The 27602-nt window shown below is 30.3% G+C and overlaps 1 protein-coding gene across 5 annotated transcripts in view; it reads left to right on the top strand.

Moving 5' to 3' along the window:
- The window catches only part of LOC106721276 (synaptotagmin-7), a 214972-nt gene that overhangs the window by 183006 nt on the left and 4364 nt on the right, over positions 1 to 27602 (top strand). For 3 of the 5 annotated variants that reach the window (XM_045682685.1, XM_045682686.1, XM_014516184.2), the window contains 2 exons: positions 17274 to 17285; positions 18179 to 18335. In XM_045682685.1, the coding sequence (XP_045538641.1) occupies positions 17274 to 17285; positions 18179 to 18335 (169 nt within the window). The other 2 variants (XM_014516185.2, XM_014516186.2) reach the window with 2 other exon arrangements.

The following is a 27602-nucleotide window of genomic DNA, read 5'->3' as shown; positions in this document are numbered from 1 at the left end:
CCCATAGTAACGGAAGATTCCACAGCAACGATAAAAATATGTAGAGCATACGTGATATGTAGCAGGAAGTCTAAAAGATTGGGGCGCACGTAACACACACACACACCTATGAAGATCGTGTAAATGCTCATGCTTGGTCAGCCATCTAAGAACATATATAAGGCGAAATACACATCAAATAAACCGCTTCCGTTACCAGCATTAGGTGGTTTTATTTCCCCGTGCTCCGCATTGGGGGTGCACCGTTGATTATTGCCGGTGCACCTCCCGTGCGAGTTGTTCTGTATATCCGCAGTCAGTCCCCTATCCGGGGCCGATTTAGGATGTACAGTTTGGAAGAACACATAGACTACTTATTATGTTTTTTTTTTTTAATTCAGTGGGACAGTTAGTAACTAATTGTGAATTGTTTTATAGAATTAAATGTAAAAATTTGCAATTTAGAAATATTTTCATAAATGTTAAAGCACTATTCCTGGAAGTAAATTTAAAAAATATTTTTAAACAAAACGTTTTGCAGACGAAACGTTTCTCCAAAATTATGAAAAGCGATCCCAAAGGGAGTTAACAATGTTCCTTATCATTTTAACAGAAAATTTATATTCAAACTGCAAAGATAGTACCGAGCCTTACATTTTCATAGTATCGCTGTTATCCCAGAACCCATATATTTCTTGACCTTCAATTTAGACTGAATTTCGATCCCCTATAAGGGTTCCTTTGGTATCCGTTTTAATAATAGTTAAGATTTATAAATACCTCTGTTAATATATAAAATATAGTTGAAATAAGAGCTTATAATGATTATTTTAGAGAAAACGCAACCTACAATCTATACGTTTACGTCGGAAACAAACCGGAAAATAACCTAATTTTCATATAAAGCTGACAGTGATTTGGTTTATTACAGCGAACCGTTGTGCAATTAGACTTGAGCACGGAACCAAATCTAAACAGCAAACTCTGCGTTTAATTTTTCTTTCGTTTCCACGTTCTTCTTCGCTTCGGTGACAGTTTTTACTTAAATGAGGCACAAAGAAATCAATTCATAAAAATGTTCATTCTTTGATTGTTACTGTAGTAAATTGTACGTTCATCATGGTAATATCACTGAGTATAATGCTGCACGTCTACACAAACTTGGCGTATAATAGCGTATCATAGTGATGGCTCGACAATAGCAGTTTCTAGCAGCTCTCTGTTATGCTAACATCAGGCGGAAATTAAATACGCGCACCGCTTGCTCATGAACTTTCTCTTGTTAACTTTGTCCTTGTAATGCTTAATGCAATATTGTTTCAATTTATTAGAACAATATTTTTAATAAGAAACACCTCAATTTTAATGTAGGTACTGATTTATTCAACACGTTTAGTGCTCACTCGCCTTGCTACTGCACTTTACTTAATAATATTAGTGGCATTGAATTTGTTAAAATTACTTTATATTTTAACTTGGAAGGTAAAGTATAATAATACTGGTGTAAAACTATTCAGTGGCTTTAACAAATTGATGCGCATTTAACGTGACTTCGCATACAAAGCAGGTGCATTACAAACTATAACGAAATATTGTATTAGATCACATGAAGAATTTTATTAGATCAAGTAGCCTTTATTTTATATTAGCTATAGCCCGCAACTCCGCCCGTGCGTAATTTAAAAAAGTAGCCTATGTTTTTTTCCAGACTATGTTCTACATATGAGTCAAATTTCATCAAGATCCATTCAGCCGTTCCCGATATACCTTCAAACAAACATCCATCCGCCTAATTCGCATTTATAACATTTGTAAGATTTCATTATTATTTTAATTTAGAATATTGCTAAGGGTCTCGCCTAAAATTAGTGTCATCTCTTTCATTTTTTAGGAAAATTTGTGATATTAATGTTTTTATGGCAGTGTTTAGTCAGTGGAAACTCACTGTTATATTTTTATATTCACACAAAGTCGCTTTATTGAAAACGTAGCGTATTCTATTCCCACGGGTTCTATTCACAAGCTAGTTTCAGTTGTGTGGTAATTTCATACATTTCACTTCATACTACGGTGTTTCAGCAGTGTCGCAATACGTTTGAGATCTCTACTACTATTGAAAGCAGTTGGAAATATTATAGAAAATTCATATTAACTTAATCGTGTGACTTATAAATAATATGTTATTAAAAAAACTTAGCGTTTATTTGAAAACATAACATAATCATATAAGAGTTGTCAATTTTCGATACTCAATAAGACGAAATAAATACTACAATGGAAGCAATGTCATTACCATTTAGTTCTATCACCAAGTTAGTAATTACACTCGTAGTTTTGCTAATAAAAGTTTTAATGACTTACGAGACAAGCGTAATGGTTCAATTTACATTTATACTAATTACACTGGACTTCTAAAATGAGAATGTAGATTAAGTTATAATATAAAGTATTCACAAAGTTCTCTGTTAACAAGTTTAGGTTTTTTTTATTACGTCAGCTATATTACTATTGCTGTACTAAGGCGATAAAGGACGTAAAATATTATAGTCTTAGTAAATTTAATACGAAATACAGAAGTAGTCATGAAATATGTAAGAAAGAATAGAGTCAATAGGCCTTCTCAAAGGCCGGCAACGCATCTGCGATTCCTCTGGTATTGCAGATGTCCATGGGCGTCGATGAACACCTTGGTGTTCTCGCTGCTCGTTTGCCCCCTTCTCTTATATATAAAAAAAAAGTCAACAAAAATGACTGCGCAAGAAGCAAAAAAACAAACGCTTTATTCTTATTATTTTTTACTTCACAATTAGACATAACATTTTAGATCACTAAATTTATTTTTTTATTTAATTTATGTATTTATATATATTTTAATTCTATTTATTTATACATTTTGATATACTTTAATTTTGTTTAATTTAATTTAAATTTAATGGCAATCTTAATGTTACGCAATACAGATTGGTATCATGTTCTCATTTAGCGAAATGAATTAAGAGTAAAAGCATTTTTAGGAAGCTATTTTTAGGTGGTAAGAAAGTTACAAAACACAATTCGAAATCCAAAATATATTCACAAAATTATTTAATAGTTGCAACTTATGATTGGCATAGAATATGGCCCAGTCATCCGTAACTTAGGGTAGGTTCCGAGCCCCTCGGTGGGGAGGTATAGTGAGCTGATGATGATGAACAAATGATTAAGCCGAAATGTAGCATGATTTTTTTTCTTGTATTATTTTTAATGCTACTAACAAATACAAAACAAACAGACCTCAATTTACCAACACCAATTAAATGAATGAGTTTCTCCTGCAATTGAAGTATTCAAACTATATAAAAGTCAATACTAACGAGCAGTCTCATTTCCATTTAATTATCCTGCGTTAAATCCAATTCATGCTATAATGAAACTGAATTGCTAAAAGTTTTATCCTAGAAAAATATCCCGTCGCTTAAAATCTACTGGAATCGAATTTAAATTTATTTTATTGCATTGTGGAACTCGTGGATGCGAAATTTATTGAAGTTTTAATTACAATAGGGTTTAATAAAATATGGTTTTATTTTGTCATACTATGTCATTGCAATTTTATTAGTTTATTAAAATTCAAATAACTAGAATAATTAAAAATAATATCAGTGGTAAATCCCGCAACGACAATATTTGTTGGGTGCACGAATGGGCCGGGTTGACCGGTGAAATAACACTACCACATAGAATACAGGTGTGAAGTGGAAGCAATTCCGTGTTTCATCTGATGAGTATGGTGCCGGAGGCAAAATTTTTGACCTCTTTCACCCTTTTCTTATTAGAAAAGGATGGGAAGGGGAAGTGGATATGTCGGAAGAAGAGACGCATAGGATATATCCTCTTTCTGTGCGTACTTTCCTCTGTCGATTAAAGGTAGGCAAAGCATCTGCATTTGCGGATGTCTATTATCAACGGTCGCCTCGCTATTTCGACAAATTCAGGTGACCGTTTGCTCGTTTGCCACCTTTTGAAATAAAAAAACAATCCTTTCTGTATTAAAAAAAAATATTAATATGCAACGACGAATTGGTTACAATAACTATATTTTTACTCAAATATACGAGAATTTGAATGAAATCACGTACCAAAGTAATGCGGTAACACATTTTGCGGTACAAGCGGATTTTTCTGAAGAATCAACATTCATTCTGAAAACATTACAAATTTGAAAAACGACGCAGACATATACAAAGTAGGCAAGTAATTTAATTTTTTATATAGAGATACTGAAAAAATCTTACACATTCACGCAATCGTCTATTTTCCTTTTGTATGAGGTTTACCAACACTGCGTAATTAGAAATAATGTATACAATTATTTATCATGTCAAAGTGTAAGGATTAGTTTTTATAGAAAAATAAAAAAACTAAATTTGCTACATAAAAATCCCCGTCGGCACATTTTGGCGCTTTATAGATCTAATATTAAACATTACGGTTCTTCGCAAAATAAGGGAGCGAGGTTGAGTAACCATCAAACTGGCTTTATTTGTCTCCATTATTCGAGCTTTTGAAAATAGACCAAATGAATTTTGCTATTTTACCGTATGGTACTTTGTATATTGTAAAAATAAAAGTGGTGTTAAACTCAGTTTATTAAAAAATAAGAGAATGACACGAATCGAATGAAACCGCACTCATCAAAATCCTTTCAGTCATTTAGACTACAGATTCCAATAGAATAGACATTACATACAAACCCATTTGCATGAAAACACACTTATAAACACCTAAAAATACGTAAATCAGCCAAATAAGAACTCACTTCTGCAGTGATGTATAAAATCTAGCAACCGAAGAGGTTACATTATTCAGATTAGTCACTTGTTCTTTTCAAGGATGTTTTTTTGTTTGCATTCCTCTAGTATAAAAAATGAATTTTAAATAACGTACTTTATCACATAGTCTGTCTTTATCATTAAAAAGTCATTAGAAGCTATATCTACTTTTAATGTTTAAAATATCTCTCGAGGTTTTAACGAACGATTAACGCGTATTAAACGTTCCTATCTTTCCATGTTAATGGACATGAAGATACTGAAACTTATTTTCAGAAAAAAAAGTAATCGTATCTGGTATGCCTAGTCTAATAAATAATAGAGAAGAAGCAAAAGGGGATTGGCACACTAAAAGTAAGGCGATTACAAATTTGGATTTTTAAGACAAGACAGTGATGTTCAGTTGTTTTTTAAGCCTCAGCTCTTCTAGTAGTGAATAAAGTGAACAAAGCTACTTTTTATATGAATTGAATCATAGATTACTTGCTTAAAATTGAACGCGAATAATCCTCAAATCTATACATATACAGATTATGTACATTGAAAGACTCCACAGGTTTTCTTTAAACGCCTCCAAAACCTTGAAAACAGGTTGTTTACGGCTACAGTAAACGAGCAAATCAATTTACGATCCATTGCGGTAAAGTAAGAGAACGTTTAGCTTAAATACGAATGGTTTTAGCGAATTAAAAAAGCTTTAGCATCTGTTTTTTTTTTCTATCTTACTGATATTATAAATGCGAATGTTTGGATGGATGGATGTTTGTTTGAAGGTATCTCCGGAACGGATCTTGATGAAATTTGGTACAGATGTAGAACATAGTCTGGAAGGACACGTAGGCTACTTATTACGTTGTTTATTAATTATTCGGGGACGGAGTCGCGGGCGACAACTATCATTAATATTTGTGGTAGAAAAATTCTAGAAATGTTAAATTATTATTTCATACCGATGCAGCTGTATCGATCAACCGTCCTGGTATATCAGATAGAAGCACTTTCCCTGTTGTATTTGCGAAGATCACGTTGCCTTTTTAGACTATTTTCCAAATAAACAAAGGAAGACTTTAGAACAATGGTTTGCTTTTTAATTCCGAAGTCTAGGATTCTCGTTACATTAGCCATACATATCATGTGTGTGTTTTTTAAAAGGACAACTCTAGTACAAAAACTCTTAAAAACTTCATCTATACAGTTTAGGAATATTCATTATTATGTATTAACTACATAGAAAACTAACTTATAATGTTTCACTAGCATTTGTTGACGAAAAAAAAAACTAAGTAAAAGTTAAGTAAAAGCTAAGTAATCTTTTCGCCATTCCAGACAATTTTCTTTCTCTGTTGCCAGTATGTAGATAAGTGCTAACAAATACCTATCCATCTAAGTTTTCTTTAAAATAGTAGTCTTCAAGTTCTTTGTTAAATCTGAATCAAAATCAATTCTGTATTTAATTTCAATTACCATGTTCACAAACGAGACAAAACGACTAAATTAATGTGCAATGTTTTTTTTTAAATTTTGAAAATCAGAATCTTTCCCTAAAGTTTTTAAAGAATGTTCATTATAATCTAACAACAATAACCTTAGACCCTTCGTACACAAGCCAACGTAAATCGTTGAAACTAATATTGTATGGTCGCGTCACAAGAATCGCGTCGCGCGCGCTATGTACACATTTTATCGTCGACGCGAGTTGTGTATTCGATCAGTACAGGAATAGTGACTACATGTAAACTATATAGATTTGTTCTGCCATCTTGAAAATTTCAGCGAATTTTCTCACGAAGACGATCGTGAAAAACTAGTTGTGAGCGACTACCTTTTTCGATGACAGATAAAAATATAAATATACTAAAGTCACCGGGTTTCGAAGATTTACATTGCCTTGTGTACGAAGGGCCTTAAACGTGTGAACCGTTGTCATTTCGTAGGAATATTATGTTGGCCCCTTTGTTTTTGTACACGATTAATTAACATGCGTTGTGAGTGATGGTGCTAAAGCCGCTTTAATTAAACAGATTTAGTGACGAAGCTTGTTTCACGTCACGCGTTTAGTACAATGAATTCATTAATTTGCAACTTTTTACTACTATATAAAAGCTGTTTTTTTTTTTTCTTTTTCAAAACTATTAATACTCATAAAAGTCTAGTTTCAGTTATTATTTTTCAATTTCTCATTTAAGTAACAATCAATTATGCTCCAAAAGAACTATAAAGAATTAATTAATTTTTATTATGTTTGATTAACCAATAGTTACGGTTTTATTCTCATTTAGGAAAATTAATATATAACAAATGACAATTACTTCAAAAAGTTTTTATTAAAGACCTTTCCTTACCAACCTAAGATAGGTTTTTATTCTTCTAACCGAGGGGTCGGCAGCCTTTTGTATGGAAAGAGTCACAAATTACTATTTAAAAGATTTTAAGCCACGTATTTTTTTTATGCCAACAATAAATAAAGTTTTTTGATATAAAAGATGACGCATGTTACGAGGTTAGTTGTGTGGTGAAAAACGAGTACCGCTGACTTTTTTAAAAATAAGCTCGGGTACTGACTCGTTAAGTACGTAAATTAATTCTTCATAAATAATACTTACCAACATATTTTTTATCCGAGCAAAAATCTTTGGACGAATTCCGTTGTCGACATTATGAAAAGGTTTTCATGGTATTTGACAAATGATCTACAATATTTTTCCACTTTTTATATTTCGTCGTAAAAGAAAACTAACCCAGTCTTATTCGTATAATTAATGTTTTTTTGGACATAAATAAAGTTTGTAGAGCTTGACGCTGTAAAAGCACAGACAAATTGATAGTTACCGAGACTCTAAAGATGTTCGTCTTTTTTGTTTTCATCGTCTTACAAAATATTTGTTTCTTTTTATCAACAAACTAGCTTTTACTCGCGACTCCGTCCGCGCGGAATAAACAATAGAAAACGGGGTAAAAATTATCCTATGTCCGTTTCCTGGTTCTAAGCTACCTGCCCACCAATTTTCAGTCAAATCGATTCAGCCGTTCATGAGTTATAAACAGTGTAACTAACACGACTTTCTTTTATATATATAGATGTTTCTTAAACATCGATAAAACGAGTACAATAAGAACTTGTACAAATGAACTGACTTAACTAGGTAAGTGCTAAAAAGTGACTGTAAATTCATAGTATTATTTCTCGGATTTTCTTTAGATAATATAATTTGAGGTCATAATAATCATAGCGATAGACGCATTTTTTACTTTATTTTAATGAAAATTAACCGACTAGGTTAAAATATCACCTACAAAAAATCCAACTATATTTAATTTAATGGCAACATTTTTTGTAATAAAAAATTAAAACTTTCAGTATTAATTCAGTGGCATAAAACAAAAAGATTATGAAGAGCACCTCATATGTAACTCTTACCTTCCCGCGCAGCACACAATTGGCTCTAATGGCCACTCGACGGAAACCTTTCATAGGGTTAATTAAGGCATTATACAATTGAAATATATGATGCTGACGTCACTATTTAATAAAAGAGAAAAATACATGTAGCTGAAAAAAAGTCGAAGTGATTTTACGTTTTCATTTTAATGTCTATTTATCTTTTTAAGTCCACGTAGCCTTATTTTGTATGTAATCATTATTACAATAAGAAAAGGATTAAAAAAACCAACTATCTCTAACAAAGTAATTGTATCTAATTCCTTACAAATTATAAGTCTTAAAACATATACATTTATGAAATACTTTTAAAATATACGAGCAAGAAATGCATAAAATGTGCACGTGACAATTCTGTGCTTGGAAACTACAATCTTCATGTAGCCCAGAATTTCATGCGCAGTTTTCTTTATTTTCACGAACTGTCAAACAAATTTGTATTACATGTAAAGAATTTCACTAAAAAGAAATTACAAGAATGAGCGAAAAACAACACATCGTTCAGACATTTACTTGAAAAATAAAACAAGAGAAAGGATTCTTAAAGTCACAGAAATTAAGTGCGTGCTTAATATTGAATTAACTCGTTTAAGACGAACCTTTTAAAGACACTCTCAGTAACGAAGCCTTTATTGTTCCATTCATTTCATTATACACAGCTTCTACAATGCAGTGGCATTACGTTTTCACAAATTTAATTATTTAATTCAAAAATATCCCGGTCGCTACTTCTTAAAAGATCATTAGTTGCTTTATAAAACAGTTCAATAGTTCTCCTTTAGGTCTAGAAAATGTAAAGATATATATAGCTGTATTTTGCCTTTAAACAAGTTACTTAATATTAAAAACAATATAAATAGTTAAATTAGATATAAAATAAAGTATGTGAACTATTTAACATTGCTAATATTTACAATTAAAACTAATTATATACTATACGTTTATAAAATAAATGTAATTAAATTTTGATTATTAATGTATTTTTAATAATATAAATATACAAATCTTAAATGACAAATAGTAAAATAAAAAAAAAATTACATTTAAATCCAAAATATTTGTTATTGTTATAACGATGATGGTTTTTTACATCTTCCAAATGACAGTTTTACATTTCTTGCATTAATTTAGTAAGAAGTACCACAGACAACAAAAATCAATAAAGCCTGACTTATGAAACTTTCATATACTATGTATATATACAGTATTCGATCCTACGATAAAGGGATCCATTGACCAAAGTTTAAGTTCTAAAGTATATTGAGTGAAGATCACAAAGGAATTTATGCGCATTTAAGCCGTGTGAATGGAAGTTGTAAAGTTGTTTGCGGTCAGAAAATTTTGACAAAACAAACAAGTTTTAATGAGTTGAAAATACTGGTTTGTTTCGTTAGAAATTTTCAAGAAATAAGGAGGACAGTGTGGTTTTGTTTGAGGTTTTACAAAAGTTTTGACTGTGGTTATGGAAAAAATGTAACCGTAATTCTGTCTTATAGAAAAATTATAAACAATAAACCTATTGGAATAGTTCTGTCTTTGTTTTTTTCGGTTTTAAATTTGTTTATTACTATCATTAGACGTCACAGCAGTGACAGACGAACACGTTATTTGACCCAAGCAAGCTAATGTTCTTGTTAAGATAAGAAATAAAAATTAAAACAGAAACTATTCGTCAAGATGATTCAAACGAGCCCAAACTCGATGAGGCTGTGTCGATTCATTGCGAAGTTCCTATGGCCTGTCAACTCTATCATCAGACCAGCACCATGTCATCATAATATTTCATTTTTACGCGATTTAGACATGTATGCGAAATATCAGCTCAGTGAATAACCGGGAAGTCGATCAATTTTATTTTGCAAGATTTGTTGACAAACATCGGGACAATTCGCTTTAATAATTCTCTTCTTTTATAATCATTCGCATGAAAATGAAAATTAATTTGTGAATGACAGAAAGTAAACTAGAAATCTATCGAATGCAATGCCTCTTACACGGACTTCACGTAAATAGCCTTTTCAATTCAACTCGGGCAGTAAATTACTTGTACATGTTACCTTTCATAGTGCCTATTCAGTATTGTAGCGGTTTTCTGACTTGTTGAGAGAGTCTGAGACTTTTACTTGAAAGGATTTCTTCAAAATTCTACACAGTATTTGGACAGAAAGTTACTACGATTGAATCACATTTTATTTTACGAAATACTATGTAATTTTTATATTAAAATGTGAAGTGAAAACTTCAGGACATCATTTAAAACAATAGATGTGAGAAATCAGACAGCAAAGTTTTAATAATTATTATTAAAACCATAACAAAATAACCGATGATTTCACTTATTATGTCCTATTTCCCAATGACAGTAATAGACTATTAAATTGAAACTAGGCTTTTGATATTGAAACACATTATTGGTTCAATTTGTAACGGTTATCCTTTGTGCAGTACCACAATAGTAGATACTCCTATGTGTACATATTATGTTTCGTGTCGACTGACACACACTAATTGCAATACTCGACTTCAAAGTGTCGTCAATCAAGGCATGAACGTGCATTTGTCAAAGGCGTACAGAAGGTTGTACGAGTATATCAAAGATACAGGGAAGGTACTCGTACTGTCTCATAAATAATCTTTTCATCGTGATAGTTATCGCTGAAGAAGTTTTGCTAACAGCTTACCAAAACGTGCTTTAATGCCGCAGCTAGAATATCGTCACATTTATAAAAAATTAAATGAATTCTTTTAAGACCTTTAAAAAAAACAAAGTTGATACATTGATTTTATAGAAAAAAAATAAAAATTATATCTTGTCAGCATTTTGAATGAAATTTATATAATTGACTGATTTATAATGAGTAGCTTTATAATTTAATATCAGGCCTCTTTGTATCATAAAATACTAAGTAGATTACATCCTGTTATTTCATTAACCTTTATTTTTTTCTGAAATTAAAAGTAATTAACATAATTTATAACTAGGTTTAACAGGAAATATTAATCTGTTTTATTTAGCACATTCCTGGGTGATTTTAATTATAGCTATTTATATTACAGCAAAGTATTCGTTTGTATTAATTAAATTTGTACCTGAAAATCATAACAAAATCTACTCAGGGTTAGTATTTAATATGTATGATATCTTTCTTTACAATCATAAAAGTAATGGAAATTAGTAATTATTGAAAATCGTCTGTAATTTACAAAACCAAGAGGAAATTTAAAAAAAAATTGACTTTAATTCTTAAGTTTAAAGATTAAGCTATTAATAAAAAATTATCTTACTATTACGTAATATGAATATTTTGCACTTATTGTGGTGTATAAGAAGTTTACAAGGCGGGAAACATTAGATTTTTCCTTGGTGAGAATTTTTTGTACAGCTCCTTTAATATTAAAACCGAGTGCGGAGACCGTACTAGGAATGTCTATCGTCACAGTATTTTCTTGATATCGATATAAAAATATTTTAGTCGTTTCAACAAAAAAAAAAAACATGGTTGAACTGTTTTTAATAACACCTATAGAGAAGATGGATTACAATAAATTCAAATTGGCAAGAGAGGGGATGCATAAGTAGAGAAATTATCCTCTTTCTGTGCGTCCTTACTACATGTTTAATACAAGTGTTGAATAATGGAATTTCAGAAAAATGAATTCTATATATGAATAGTGACGTTACTTGTTTGTTTTTCGAAATTTTAATGACATTTTAATTTAATTTTTACTATAGATAACTGTAATGTACATAACTACACTTGAAATTTATTAGAGCACGCAGTCACGCGACGACATATGTCACGTCACCCTAATGTTTTGTATGACAAAGTGTTATAAAGAAATTGAAATGGACGCTTAGAATCAGTGGCTCAGGTGTCAACTTTTATGAAATATGACATTGATTGCGTTACATAAAGTTATTCCACGTATAAAAGAAGCTTACGCTTATTATGTGAAGATTTTTAGTTATTATTTCTTAGGATTTAGTCTAAAGAAAAAGCGCACCAGACGGTTACATCCGACGCGTTCTTAGTAACACAAGACTAACAAGCGTAATTATTTTATATTATTTTTCTTTTATTTTAGTAACAAATGAACAGTTCTCATATAGAGATAAATTACCATTGAAATCTGCTGTCAAATATTTTGCAGATGTTTTTTTTAAATGGTTGTAGTTTTAAGGTTATTTTTGTGTCTGTACTACGATTACTATTGTAGGTATTAAACTACAATTGTTACATGTCATACCACGAAAAAAAAAATATACGTTGAAACCCTCGGGTCACATATCCTTCTCTTTGCTTTTTTATTGTGATGTAAGATTCTTCTTATTGTTGGTATAACAATAGCTTGTTTTCACAATGATTAATGAAGGGGTACTCTTTGTAAACTCAGGATGGAATGTCTTCGTGACAACCCTGGCTTATAAAAGCGAATATTAAACCAGATAAGAATTGCAGACGGTTTTATTGGGCATAAAAATTAAATTATACATATTTCCATCCTCTCTATATTTTAAACTTTTAAGTAAAGTAACTAAGATTGAGTGAAAGATCCATATTATTTTACAAACGCGCGAGTTTAATTGACATGACTTTTTTATGCTGACTACGAGAAAAGTAGTACTTAAGCGGAAAATAACGACTGAACTAGAACTGGTAATGGAAAACTATCTCATGTTACTTTTGCAATGTGAAACTTAGGTATAGTTACAATAAAGCGACTGAAGCTTTGTATTTGCAGTATATGTTTTACAATATAATACCTTTAAAAAGAAAATTATTTGAAATATTAAGCCAATAATATTTGTGAAGTATTTATTAAAAAGATTTTATAAAATATAAAATATAGAATAGATAATAGAGAAAGAAAGGGACTTTAAAATCAAGAAAGGTGATTCGAATATGTACTTATCCAATATTTGCCGAATGTTTTTCTTTTTTCGTTTATTTAAATTTTTTCCTGTGACATTTATGGTTCGCGCTATACAGATTTTTGCACTCCACACTCGATATGTCATTAAAATAAACCTGCCAGTCGTGGCATATAAAAGCTTTTAAGTAAAATTAACTTCCATGGTTATATGTGTACTAACAATTAATGGAACCTAAAATTAAAAACCTTAAAAAATATAATATAAAAACTAAAATATAACATTTAAAGGAGTCCCTTTAGGCAAAGTTCCGAAGATACTGGCAGCGTTCCCCCTTTGAATAGCTAGACTTATTCTTTATCCAAGGTAGCTGTCAGCTCTTTGGTCTCCTGTGATGTCGACTAACCTTTTTGATATTTCCTTAAAAAGCCTTCTAGCGCTAGGACCCCACGGATCAAGGGTCTCGACACCGAATGGGACAAATAAATAAATTATTATTATTGGAACGAAGTTCCTTATCGCGCGTTGTGAAAGGGCACGACACTTTTTGCTATAGTAACCATGGCAACAACGTGACAATATATAACGAAAATTCATAGAAATAAAATGTACTTCTTGTGAAGACTTAAGTTTTTTTATTCATAGAATAAACATTGGTTCCTTCACTAATTAATCGAAAGGAACTTCGTTCCATCCAGGTGTCCCTTGACACCTCTCAAGTTTTTTATTTTATTTTTGTAATAACTCAATGTACCAACCTAGTATTAAACTTATTATAACAATTATACTTAAATTCATATTTCTAACACCGTGGGTTGGATGTGTTTTTTTAAGAGAAGAGAAATATCAATATAACAATACAATGACTTTTTTTAATTTCCGACTTTGGAAAAATACGATCAATGCATATAACAAAGTCAAAGATCTTTTCGTACCTATGATATATCAATTCAAACAATAAAAATGACTATAAAGAAGGAACTTTTATATTATCAACTAGCTTTTACCCGCGACTCCGTCCGCGCGGAATAAAAAAAAAAAGAAAAGAAAACGGGGTAAAAATGATCCTATGTCCTATTCCTGGTTCTAAGCTACCTGCCCACCAATTTTCAGTCCAATCGATTCAGCCGTTCTTGAGTTATAAATGGTGTAACTAACACAACTTTCTTTTATATATATAGATAGATAGATAGATAGATATTTGACATTATGCAAGCTTGAGTTGTTATGTCTTTGCTTGTCAAAGCAAAATGTTACTTGCTTTAACATAGAGCAAGTTGGAGACTGAAAACTTTCACCGTCTCGTTTTAATTATAGCAACGCGTTTATAAAATGCTAGCGTAAAATTTAACCTCAAAGTTTTTATGAAGGATATTCTTAGTAATTATATTTACACAGTAAAGTATGTAAAGTAAGATAAATTTAGAAAACACGTGTTTTTTACTAATTTAACTAAATTTTTACACACTTAAAACATTTTTGTTCGTATTCAAATGGTGCTGTGGACCTTAAAACAATTTTGACTGAATTCACTACAAACACATGCTCAAAGAATTGTTGGTAGTACAAACATTTTAGCTGTGGAAACTCACAAAATATTAATAACTGCAATAAATATAGTTGACTTGATTATAATATTTTCAATAGGTATTGTATTTTACTACTCTTGTAATCTCTTAGGAGACTCACAAATACAATTGTTATTCCTTTCAAGAGTAACTTCAAATCATTCACAACAGATCAGTGTTTTTTTAAATATTTATTATGGCAATATTGTATCAAATATATGTTTTGAGTACACATTGCACGGTAAGCGCTTCACCAAATAACATAGTTATGTATTATGGTTATTTCCTATATTAAAAATAACAAATGCTTACTGTAGCAGTGTTTTTATTATTAGTTTTTATTCTATTTTAAGTCGCAACTTAGAAATATTAAAAAATTAACCTTAATTCACAGACGTACTCAAATGTAACATATGAAAGTTTTATAACCCTTTTATGGAAGACAGATTTGATAGTTTTAACATAGAGATATACATATATTACTAATCTTATTTTCTTTACTGAACTCTATCATATGCCACTAAGATGAGAAGCACTTAACTTAATGCAGTACTCTAGGCGGGTAATAAAATAATAAATGAATAAAACACGACTACATAAGGCTTAAAAGCATCTTAAAAGAATTAATACTACAAAAGCTGACGCACAAATACTCCGCAGTAAAAATAACAGTGGATTTCCACTGGATTTTTTTTTTACAAAAATATGATCAGTTTTATAGGAAAAAGTAGAGAAATGCTTTTAAATAGTTATCTACGTTGGAAGTTACTACTATTTCACTTCACAAATGTCAAAAGTTAAGCTTTATATCATTTATAATTTTCGTCTTCAATAGCCTATATTATTTAATTTTATTTAAAAGAATTCATATATTCTCAATCGAGTATTACTGGACCATTTGTGTAAAGAATTTAATCTTGCAGCCCGCAGCTCCAATTCTAATGTGAAGTTGTGTGGAATGTATACATTTTATTCCCACGGGCTACTTGATATTACAATAAACATTGTCTACAATTTTCTACTGCAATAACTAAACAACTCGAAGAACTAAAATATTTCTCTTGAGTGCATTTCCTCGTACATTGTTTTTAAAAAATCATTCTTTTATTTCTGCATATTAAAATGTATGTCTGTAACATTGTGGAACATCAAAAATATGTTAAACTACGACGATAGAATCATTAGCTATCCTATCTTGGTTTATTCTTACTAATATTATAAATGCGCATGTTTGGATGTATGGATGAATGGGTGGATGGATGGATGTTTGTTAGAAGGAATCTGCAGAACGGCTTAACGGATCTCAATGAAATTTTGCATAGATGTAGAACATAGTCTAGAAGAACGCATAGGCTACTAATTAAGTTCTTTTTGATGCCACGCGGACGAAGTCTCGAACGATAGCTAGTAATTCAATAAACTATGATCAGAAAATATGTTATGTTATACATATTGTTAGATCAACGCTTTAATGTTTTTTAGTTGTGCAACACATGTTCATATGTATTTTGAACATAGTTTCATCTGTTATAAAGCAACGTCAAGATCAGGAACTTGAAACAAATTGGCCGTTTCTCTGAAGCTGCACTTTTGCAAATCTCTAACCTTTTGCGTAACAAAGAGCTTTGACGTGTTCGACACAAACGAAAGCACTTCTGAATAGCCTTTGCAGCCACAAAGTCAATGCTAACATGATTTATGTATTTTAATTTAACTGTTACAAAAAAATACGTTTGGCAAAAAATGCAATTTTAAATAAAACAAAATCGTTGTTGTTTATTTTCATTTCAGATGAAACAAAGGTACTTTAATTATATTCAACAATTATAAATGTCTCGAAAAATACACTAAAGCAGGTTCTTAAGCAGTATGGATTTATTAAGAGAAAACTTGACTAAGGTACGGCTTTTATTAGTATTACTATTACCAGTATGATGAAAATTGTTAAACATAACATATGATAATTATCAAGAAAGTACATTATACCAGTTTTTCAAAAATGAATGTGTGTCATAATTCTGAACGTTTTGAATACAGTTGGTAGATTCAGGTCAAGAGGGATTGTAATCCTATACTTGGATAAAGACGAGTTGATACTTGGTCGAGTGCTATTCACTTGTTTAAGGTTTTGTTTCTCCTGAATTTTTGAAAAGAAATAGTGATGTTTATTAAGTAATTTTACAACTTGGCGGTTTTATATTGATTCACAGGTAAACTTATTAAAGTTAAAATTAATTAATAGTTCGTCATCTTGCAATAATTTATTTAGAAAGAATAAAAAATTAAGACCTTACCTTAGAAAAGTGGAATCTTGTATGTTTTGAAGACAAAATCAGATATGTATAAAATGTAAGTTTATTTGACATTGTTTTTATCAATTGAATAATACAAAGTACGACTGAATTCCCTTCGAGTGCAATTGAATACGAGATTCTTTACCCGCTTCCGTAACGCGGGACCAATTAAAAATTCTGCCGCAGTGTATCCGTAATAAAATGGAAACTACACGATTTTTTTATTTAAAAGCAAACATGTTGATTGAAAGTACCTTTAATTAATTAAAAAATGCTTTGTTCCATGTGCGGTCGCCGTTGGGAATGCAGAGCACAGCTTGAGTAAGTATATTGTGTCTATATTACCTTCAAATACATATGTAACAGATCAATTATAATTAGACAGTTTATTATTTCACTAAACACATTATAAAATATAAACTAACAAAATTAATAACTAACTAAAATAACACAATAAACCTATGATTTTAGATAAGTTTTTAAATATGATATCAGTTTAACATCAACAAAAAATAGTTTTCAATTCGAAGTTTTGATATTACGATATTTTATATCTATTATATATTGTTATCATGTTTAACAATCGATGTTTCAGATATTCAACATGCTGACGGTACTTTATCACATTTGAATATTCAATAATGTTTTAAATTTTGTTCATTAATAAATTACACTAACGCGAAATTTTATTATTCATCCCGTAATACGACAATTACCCACCTTAATTAACAAGGCAATTGCCATATTGTGCACTTTCGGTGTTGAAATTGACTTCGTAAAACTAAAGCTGCAATATTATTTCAAACAAACGGTACCACAAACAATACTACGCTTGTGTTAGAACATAGTTTGGTACTTGTTAGTAAGCATAGCAAAACTCAACTAAAAAATCAACTAAATTATTTTTTATTAGAATGTTAAGTTTTTATTAGAATGAGTAACTATCACTGATGTTAAATATAGACATAGTTGGAAAAAATAAAGTAAGAACGTTAGTAGTTCTATATTTAAATGACTAAAACTAAAAAGTATTAAGAACGTAAATCCGCCGTTTAAAATATACAACTTGAACAATCTGACAAAAATAGTTAGTAATCACCTCTTAGGAGATTTTGTAAGATTACGTTGGACGGAACAAAGTTGCCGTTTAAAGTACTAGCAAGCTTTATTACAAATATCATAGTAACTATAACTTATGTATATATTTTATTTAGGACGACATCTACTAGTTCGCCGCAAGCCAAGTCTCCAGCGGGCAGCAGTGCGGGCCCGGTCGCCAGCGCATCCACCGCGCCCGGGGAACGCACACCCACCGCACACAACAAGCAGCTGCAAAATGTCAAGGGCCAAGACCATCCGCCGCATCCTTCCGTGAGTATTTAATGATAATAATCACAAGGATCAAGATTTTTAGTCTCAATATAAACTGAGAAAATAATATTGGTTGGTATTTTATGTTATTATTACGGATGTATTTTAATGTTTATAATGTATGGATACATATTAATAGGTATTATTGTGTTTTTCAATCTTGTGAATTTTAATGTTTCGCACTGAAGAGTTAAGATTTTTTAGGATGATGTCACAGAGTAAGTACAAACAGAGACATTGGACTGCGTATTTTTTCTTTTTTTCTCTATCTAATTATGTAGGTCAATGTTGCTTAGTGTTTATTGGACGTAATTTGAAGTAATTGTTGTTGGAATTGTATAGTCAACCTGTTGGTCATTGAACGTTAATACGAGAGTTAAACTTTAATTAGGATGTGTTATTCAAGCACGTGAATGTTTTTATTTGTTTGTGTCATTTAATTTTTTATAATTACATACGTGCTCTTCGGTATTTATAAGTATATAGAATAAAAATAACACTTCTGTTAAAAATATTTTGGGACCCTTACAAATAATTCCGTAACATAAGTTTATTAAAGTGATTTTCTTGACGTTAATACGTTTCCACACTTCGCTACGTCAATATTTTACATAATAAACAATTGTTTAACATTTTAGTTGTATTTACTTGACATAAAGTACGTTTCTAGATGTACAATAAAACAATGCTTACCAAAAACGGATTGGCTTGTGAAGATCGCTTTGTTAAAATAAGAGACATTTTATTATTAATAATGAAAGCAGACATGTAGTATTTCGTAGTATACTAAACTGTGTTGGTTATATGGCAAATATAATAAATACTAGCTGTCGCCCGCGAGTCTACTGCATTAAAAAAAACTTTATAAGTAGCCTAAGTGTTATTCCAGACTATGTTCTACAACCGTGCCTAATTTCATCAAGATCCGTTGAGCAGTACCGGAGATACCTTCAAACAAACATCAATCCATCTAAATATTCGCATATTAGTAAGTTAATTGTTCAAAAGTGATAAGATGTCATAAAGTTAAATAAAATTTTCTTACAGTAAAATTCACAGTTCATTATGTAAGACACCATTTGTATTTGAGTGCGATACTTTTCCAAATTGCTTTTATTAATTTTGAAGAAATTTTCTTCACAGAGCAAACGATCTGTGAATTTTCTTTTGTTCTTAAGTATACAATACTAGCAACTTACCGCAGCTTCGTCCGGGCTAATACAAAAAAATGATTCTATTACCAACTGATATAAAGATAAAAATCTCTTTGTAATATTATATTGTACTTTATATAATTTTACACTATAAACAATTACTACTAAAATCATTTTCATTGATTAATATGGCTAATAAATAAGTTGGTAATAACTCATTAAATTAAAAAATATAAAACATCATCATCATCAACCTGCCCTTATCCCTATGGAGGTTCAGCATAGTATGTACTACTCCAAACATGACATGCGACATTATTTCAATATGGCATAATTATTATTATAATCACGACTGCTTTTAGCACTCTTATAAACAACTGAAGTAGTTCAAACTTAGTTTCAACTTTAACGGTATACAGTTCATTCAGTGTACACAACTCCACAAAATCTTAGTGAAAACTTGTACACCTTTACATATGTGTCAAGTCGTAATGTGCCTAAGGGTACATGCCACACGGTATAAATTGCTTCGATTGGTACATTACCATCCAAACTTGTATGTTCTTACCCTTAGATATCTGTGTACGATTGTACAATATCAGGATGTTTAAATTAATACATGTAAAATGTCTTCAAACCACTTTGATGTTGCCGACACACATCTACTTGATATTTTAATTCTCAGGTCACTACTTTTTTGCTTTTTTGTCTTCATCGATATTTTCAAACTTATCAAAATGCTAAAAATAATTATTCTAAGAGAACGAGCTTAAAAAAGGCTTTATACGCATAAATTTAGCTCTAATCCGTTTGTATACATTTACGTAGACTTTCCCTATTTTGTTTTGATGGTTAAAATAAGATTAATTGAATAACATTTTCGTAGAATCCCTTCTCTTCTGAGTAATAATTTCATTAATTTTGTTGGTGAAAACTGTAACGCATGGCTACTTTTCACATTAATTTGCCAGCTTAGCAAGTTAAGTTTTAATGTGAGTTTTAACATAGCTATTTAAATTAGGTGTACAAAATAATTCAACGGGAAAATTGATATTGAATGAGCGGGAAAACTCATATCATTACGTTTTTTTAAAACAAACTTGAATATAAACCATTTAAAGATGGTATTTTATTATAGATACATATTTAGTCGGATGTACAGTTTTGGCAGTATTAGTAAGATAAAAAAAATTACTTACATAAATTACATTAACTTTGGTAACGAGATATGTAACAATAAAAGAAGGTTAGAATTACTTGAAATAAAAAAAATCATAGAACGTATTTAGCTGGCCTTATATATTTATATTAAGTTTAGAGTACAGATAATACATTACTATACGTATTCTGAGGCTTAAAACTTCCTTGTTATTCTCTTGAATAACATCTGAATCCCTATTATTAATTATACCATAGATTGTGTAAACTTTTGTAAAGAAAAAGACAATGCGTTTCTGTTTAAAACGGTTCACATGATTTTTAATGCATATTCTTAACTACGGAATGTGTTTCAGGCGTTTTGTCAGACTGAAGTTAGAAAGATCAGAAAATTGATAAGAAATTTAAAAATAATAATAATTAAATGTAAAAACTTATCTTCCAAAGTAATTTAACAGTTCTTTTGTAGTATTATATAGGGTACATTTTAATAAATAGCGCTTTAGGCAGGCGCTGGGCCGCAATATGAATAATTGAATAGTAGAAATTACTGTCCTTGTAGAGTAGTCGTGTTACAAAAAGATCAATTATTAATAACCTAGTTTTACCTTCTTTTTTAAACTAAATAAATATGTTTTTTGTTCGCTGTCAAAAGGCTATGAAAAATAGTACAGATACATTCAAGAGGGATAGCTAGTAAGGCTCTGAATATCCGTCAATTCAAGCGCTTATTGACGCCACAGCTTCTGAATTATTTATAGGCAGCCCTCGAGCGGGTCAGATTCAATCAGACCCTCTTTAAATTGCTTGTTATGTGGAGAAAAAACGTCCATTCATATTGCCTAATGCATTGTTTCATTAACTATATTGCTACTTCATTTGGACAACGTGGAATAATTCAAAAGATGTGTAAATTTGTTTTTAATAGTTCGTGGGTGATCTTTTTTATCGTACGATAAAGCGACATAAAATCTTGGATAATTTACTATTATGACACGAAAAAGATTCAGTTCAAAGAGTTCGAAAGATTCAGATACAGAGTTCTGTTGTGCTATTGTTGTTGTTAAAATATTATTTATGGTGATAATGATCTGAATATCTGGTAGATACTCGTACATATCTTGAAAATAATCTGAAATGTTAGTCAATATTTATAAATTATCTGTCACCCGCGACTCCGTCTGCGCGGATTTAATAAAACTTAATTAGTAGCCTATGTGTTTTTCCAGACCTTGTTCTGCATCCTTGCAAAATTTCATTGAGATCAGTTGAGCCATTCCATGTATCATCCAATATATCTCCATACATTCTAACAAACAACCATAAATGTAAAATTTCGCATTTATAATATTAGTAAGATTACAGAGAATTTGTGTTTTATATTGTTTTTTTTTATGCTAGTTCAATCATATAATACAGTAAGTATTGAAATTACGTCTAACATCTTAGTTTATTTATAAGGGAACTCAATATATAACTTGGAACGGAAGTAACTTGGTTTGAAGTAAAAACTTAGTCGTACAAGTTTGACTTGCCCGTCGAAGTAAGGTCCGAAATGTTCTTCGAAGACTTACAACTTGATTGTTATCTTATCATGTAATAGACGTCCTACAAATTAGTTTAGAATCTACTTGCTCTGAATTCAAATTGAAATCTACATTTTTTTTAAGTTAGTCTAGCTTACTATTCTTATTAAGAGTCACATTTTATATCGTTTTATCGCTACTTAAATAGCCCACTAGTGCAAATCTATACTCAGAGATTCCTCAACCACTTAATGAACAATTAACGTCTCTGAGTATGGTAACTAATTACAGTCAATATACATATCTATATCTGACTAATATTATAAATGCGAATGTTAAGATGGATGGACGGATGGATGTTTGTTTGAAAGTATCTCCGGAATGGTTCAACGGATCTTGATGAAATTTAGCACAGATGTAGAACATAGTCTGGAAGAACACATAGGCTACTTTATTACGTTTTTTTTAATTCCGGACGGACGAGGTCGCGGACAACAGCTAGTAGTTAATAAAATTGGAGTGTCTGTATGTAAAAAAATCATATTTCGTGAAAGTGGTATATTTTAAACAAAGAAAAATCTTTTATTACCATACGTGAAACACATACAAGGCATAAACTTGTTATAAAAGTGTGGCAAAAGGAACAAAACTAATTCTTAAAATTCTTGTCTGTCTGTCCGCAAATCCACCTTTATTCCGGTCAGATTTCCACATAGGGTAGAGACATTATATTTTATTAAATTTAATATGTTATTGACACTTGAAGGACATACCACTGGTACTTAATAGAAATGTCATTAAAATTTCAGCAAGCCTTGCGTCCTGTTGAAATGTTCCCTTATGATTTTATTAATTTCATGCATGACTTCGCTTTTCATTACTCTCATCTGTACAAGGGTCGGATCCTATAAAACTTTAACAAGTCCTTTAACCTGACATTTACTTAAAACCTATCGATGGAGTGTTTCATACAAGTTAGACGTCTAAGCAAGACTTGATTTTCTGAATTTCTTTTTTTATTTTAAAGTAGCTTTTACCCGCAACTCCGTCCGCGCGGAATAAAAAAAATGCACACAAGATAAAAAAGTTCCTATGTCCGTCTCCTAGTTCTAAACTACCTCACCATCAATTTTCAGCTAAATCAGTTCGACCGATCTTGAGTTATAAATAGTGTAACTAACACGACTTTCTTTTATATGTATAGATGAAAACACTAACGGAATTTACCCGTACAAAAAGCCTCCGCCTTTTTTAACGCCTCACTTTTGTGCTCCGAATTAAGTATCTATAGGTTATAAATCTAACATTTATTATCACTTATTTTGTGAAATTGTCTTAAATTTGACTGATAAATATAAAGCAAAAAATATTTGATCTTTGTTCAGAATAAACTCAAAAACTACTAAACCGTCTTTTGCTTTCACCAATAAAAATTAGAAAAGTGAAATTCTTTATTTGGAACAGTTTAATTAAATGTGGCTTTTGAATCTATAAGCTACATAAAGCAAAGTCTTGTTTCTGTAAAGGAGGTGAATTTATTTGAAAGCCCAGATGCGCCAAAATGGTACCGTTGCAAGTCAGTTAATGAATTATTTATAACAAAGTCTACGTGATCTCGCCCTTTCATTGTTTCGGGTTAACGTGAAATATAAATCACAGGATATAAAATGTATATTTACAAATCTGTTAAGCTGCTGATCAGCATAATTCAGTTTTAACATTTAAAACTTTGACAAAAGTGTGGATTGTTAAAAAATTTGGAGTAACTGGAACATTAGACAGAAAATATCTGTGGCCTTAAAACGTTGATTATATAAAAATGATTTTAATATTTCTACTGTAATATTAAATTATACATACCAATGAAGAAGCTGGTAAAACTAAATAACTTTAGCAGAAAATTATGAGCGCCTGCCACTTTATGATACGATTCGGTCCCAAGTCACGATCGAACTTTTGTAGCAGAAATGCGCTAGGCGTTCGACTTGTTTAACGAACCAATTTACAACACTCGATTAAAACAAGACGCGTCTAATGTTAAATCAACAAAGAAACATTTTGTAACAAATACTTTGAAAAGTATAATTATCCATGTTTTTCTGGTACAAGGTACAACAAATGTTCATGGTCGTCGATGATCGCTTCGGTGTTAACGCCGAATTTTAATTGAAATTAACTGAAAACAGTTTGTTGCAAACTAACGTATTTGTGACCTTTGCTATTGTGTGTGTGTTTTGTATAAACAAAAAATAATTTATACTTGATTGAAAAATCGATGTCGCTTTATCTATGTCTGATTTAGGTGAAAAAGACAACAGAAGGTTTTTGCAAACTAATCAACAATTCACACACCAAAATTACAACGGTCGGTTTAACGTCCGGACAGTAATAAACATTAAAGCTTTGTTAGTCTTAGGATGCTTGCTCTATTCATAAGTGACCTGAGTTCGGGGTGTTATGTATGAATTATTCAATATTCGAATACGGTTTTAGCTTAACATGAGTTATTTTAGGATACAGATTATATTATATAAATATTAATATCATTCCTACGTAAATCATACGTGACCAAAAATATTACCATATCGTAGGTATTATGTGAAATTCAATTTCAAACAATTATTAGTATTGGCTTTGCTTTACCTGGAAGGTCCACTGCTGTTTCCTCTATTTTCCAATGAGATTAAGAAGATGATAATGTTTCTGTGTTAAAACAGACGATTACATCTCCAATTTTATTTAAATAACTCGAAAAAAGGAAACTTTGGTATGGACGTAAATATTAACAGAAAATGTTTTCTAAACCACAAATCCAAGAATCAACTTTATATCAAACTAATCATTATTATCAACATCCAAAATATTACAAGAGTCCTGAATTACTTTCACTAAGATTCAATTGTTGCCCTCGTCCCTGGACTTCTACGACTTTTATGTTTACGACCAGTATGTTTATACCAAAACGTTCATATATTTAGGTATTAGTTTCACCACATATTTCAGCAAGCTCAAGGTTCGCGAGAAAAGTATTTCTCCAGACAAACGTTTATTGGCGTCGCTCTTGAATAATTTATTGTCATCCCGCTCACACGGGTCAGAATTATTTATTTTCATCTAGCTCACACGGGTTAGAATTAACCAAGCCAGAATAATTTTCTGACTTCGTATATAAAAAATTATTCATCATTTTATTTGATGTGTGAATGGGTAATGCTAATTTGTTTTTAATTATTTTTTTTTTTCACTTTTAAAATGTTTATTTTGACTGTGAATTTCAGAATAAGGTACTATATTTTCAAGTTTTATTGACTAAAATATTATATTTTTATTGTTTCTTTTAAAGTTCTACTTTAAGTTTATGATTTTTTTTACTATGCAAACTTATTAATTTATTTTAACGTATGACGTATAAAAGAATATTGCAGCAAGTGTGGAAACGTCGGAAATTTTAGCATGTTTAAAATATTATTAAACTGTTTTGAAATTCAAAATATATACTCTTTTCTAAGCATCGTTTATATCAAAAAATATTTGTTTCAATTTTATGCATATGTAAAGTGATAATTGTAAATAATCAAAGAGCAAATCCTCCACAAATAGTACATATTTAAAGTGGATTATGATGGGATATGCATACATTATAAATGAAATCCTCACGACGTATACACAATATTGACGTGCGACCAACATCAAATACAAAATCAGATCCGACTTACATGTTGAACTGTGTTCATTCTAATTTGAAAATTATTCAGGAAAAAAAAGTTATTTTTTTTATTATTTTTTTTTTGTGTTAAAAACTGTGTTAAAGTAGAAAATTGATATATGTTTATCGTAGTGTAGTAATTTTATAGATTTTTTGATCTATCTGTGTATTTGGTTCTCTTTTTTATTTTGATGGACTGTTCTAAATTATGGATTCTCTTTCCATGCTTTCTCCTTCAAAAATGGTAGGTAGAAGAGGTTGTATAAGGAAAAACTAGAGGACATTTTTTTAAAAATAGACAAAGGCTTTATGTAATGCTATTTCGCACATAACTAATATTATTTTTCTTCTACATTATATAAAGTTGCGAATGCTTTGGATATTATATAATCAGCATGATCGCAGCTAAGTTTGCTTCTATTATTTATCTATATAGTACTTATATACTACATACAGGTATTACTTAATTATTCTAGCTTATAATAAAATAAATTTATTATACTCCAGCTCTACGATTTATGTCGTCATCGGAAAGAGCAAAAATATATAAATAGTACATTTTAACTAGTGATTTCTTAATATTAAGTAGACGTAGAACTTAACTTAAATCACGATAAGTGTAGAAATGTAGAGCTCACTTACTTAACCTTTATTAAGTTATTCACAAAGTGCCACTCTATTAATTTTATTTTTTCTCTACATTTTTTATACTTACAAGTTACCACGGTTTTATACCAATGTTTCATGAAATGTGTCACTTTTGAATGAAGAAAATTATTTAATTAAGAAAAAAAAACGACACTTATTTTAATTAATAGCATAAGCCTTTATAAAAGGCTTTTTAAATAATTTAATTTAAGCAAGAAGCTAAACTTTTTAAATACAAACCTACTATGTATGTATGGTTTTGTCTGTATTTTTATAACCTACAATAAGATCAAATATTATTTTAGATGCTTACGTCAAAACGAATATTAATTTGGTTAGTTAAATCTTGTGTTTATACACCCAGAGTGACAAGCACATTAGAATTTATTGATTTTATCACGGTCTGGAAATTAATCTCGGCCAATAAGAGTGTGTGAAAATTTTGCCTTTAACGCAAAATGTTCCAATTATTTTATTAATTAATTATAAATATTTGATTAATATTTTGAATCAGTTCACTTAGTGGTTATGATTTTGATAAAATTAAAATAGGAAATACAATAAAATAAATTAAATGTGTTAAATTATAGACCCATTATATTGTGATTGGGACATTTTATATTTGTACTACTAAGTAAACTGCAGTAGTTACTAAAATTAATTAAGTAACAACTTATACAGTTAATAGAAATATTAATCAAATTGATAAAATTATTAAGCTTACCTTAATTTAGTTATAAGACAAGTTTAGTTTTATTTATAATATGTAATATAATTATGACATATTTTCACCACCACACATTTAAAAAGTTAGATAATAAATTGTAGGCGCTTTTATTATATTGTTTGTTAATGTGCATCAATAGTTGGAAATATTTTGTTGTCAAATATAAAAAAATATTCATTGTGTAATCATTTTAAAAAGGATATTTAATTCTATATTCGAATATAACTACGAATGATAAACCATCGAGAACTATTGAACATTACCGGTTGTCGTTCCCACACAGCGGTCGAAGCTTTCCTGTCGTAAATTAGGTGTGATTAGTCAAGCAATTTGCCTCAATGAAAATTA

Source organism: Papilio machaon, chromosome 19 (assembly GCF_912999745.1).
Source record: "Papilio machaon chromosome 19, ilPapMach1.1, whole genome shotgun sequence".
NCBI classification, from domain to species: Eukaryota; Metazoa; Arthropoda; class Insecta; order Lepidoptera; family Papilionidae; genus Papilio; species Papilio machaon.
The sequence above is the reverse complement of the archived record's forward strand: the minus strand, read 5'-3'. Positions and strand labels throughout refer to the sequence as shown.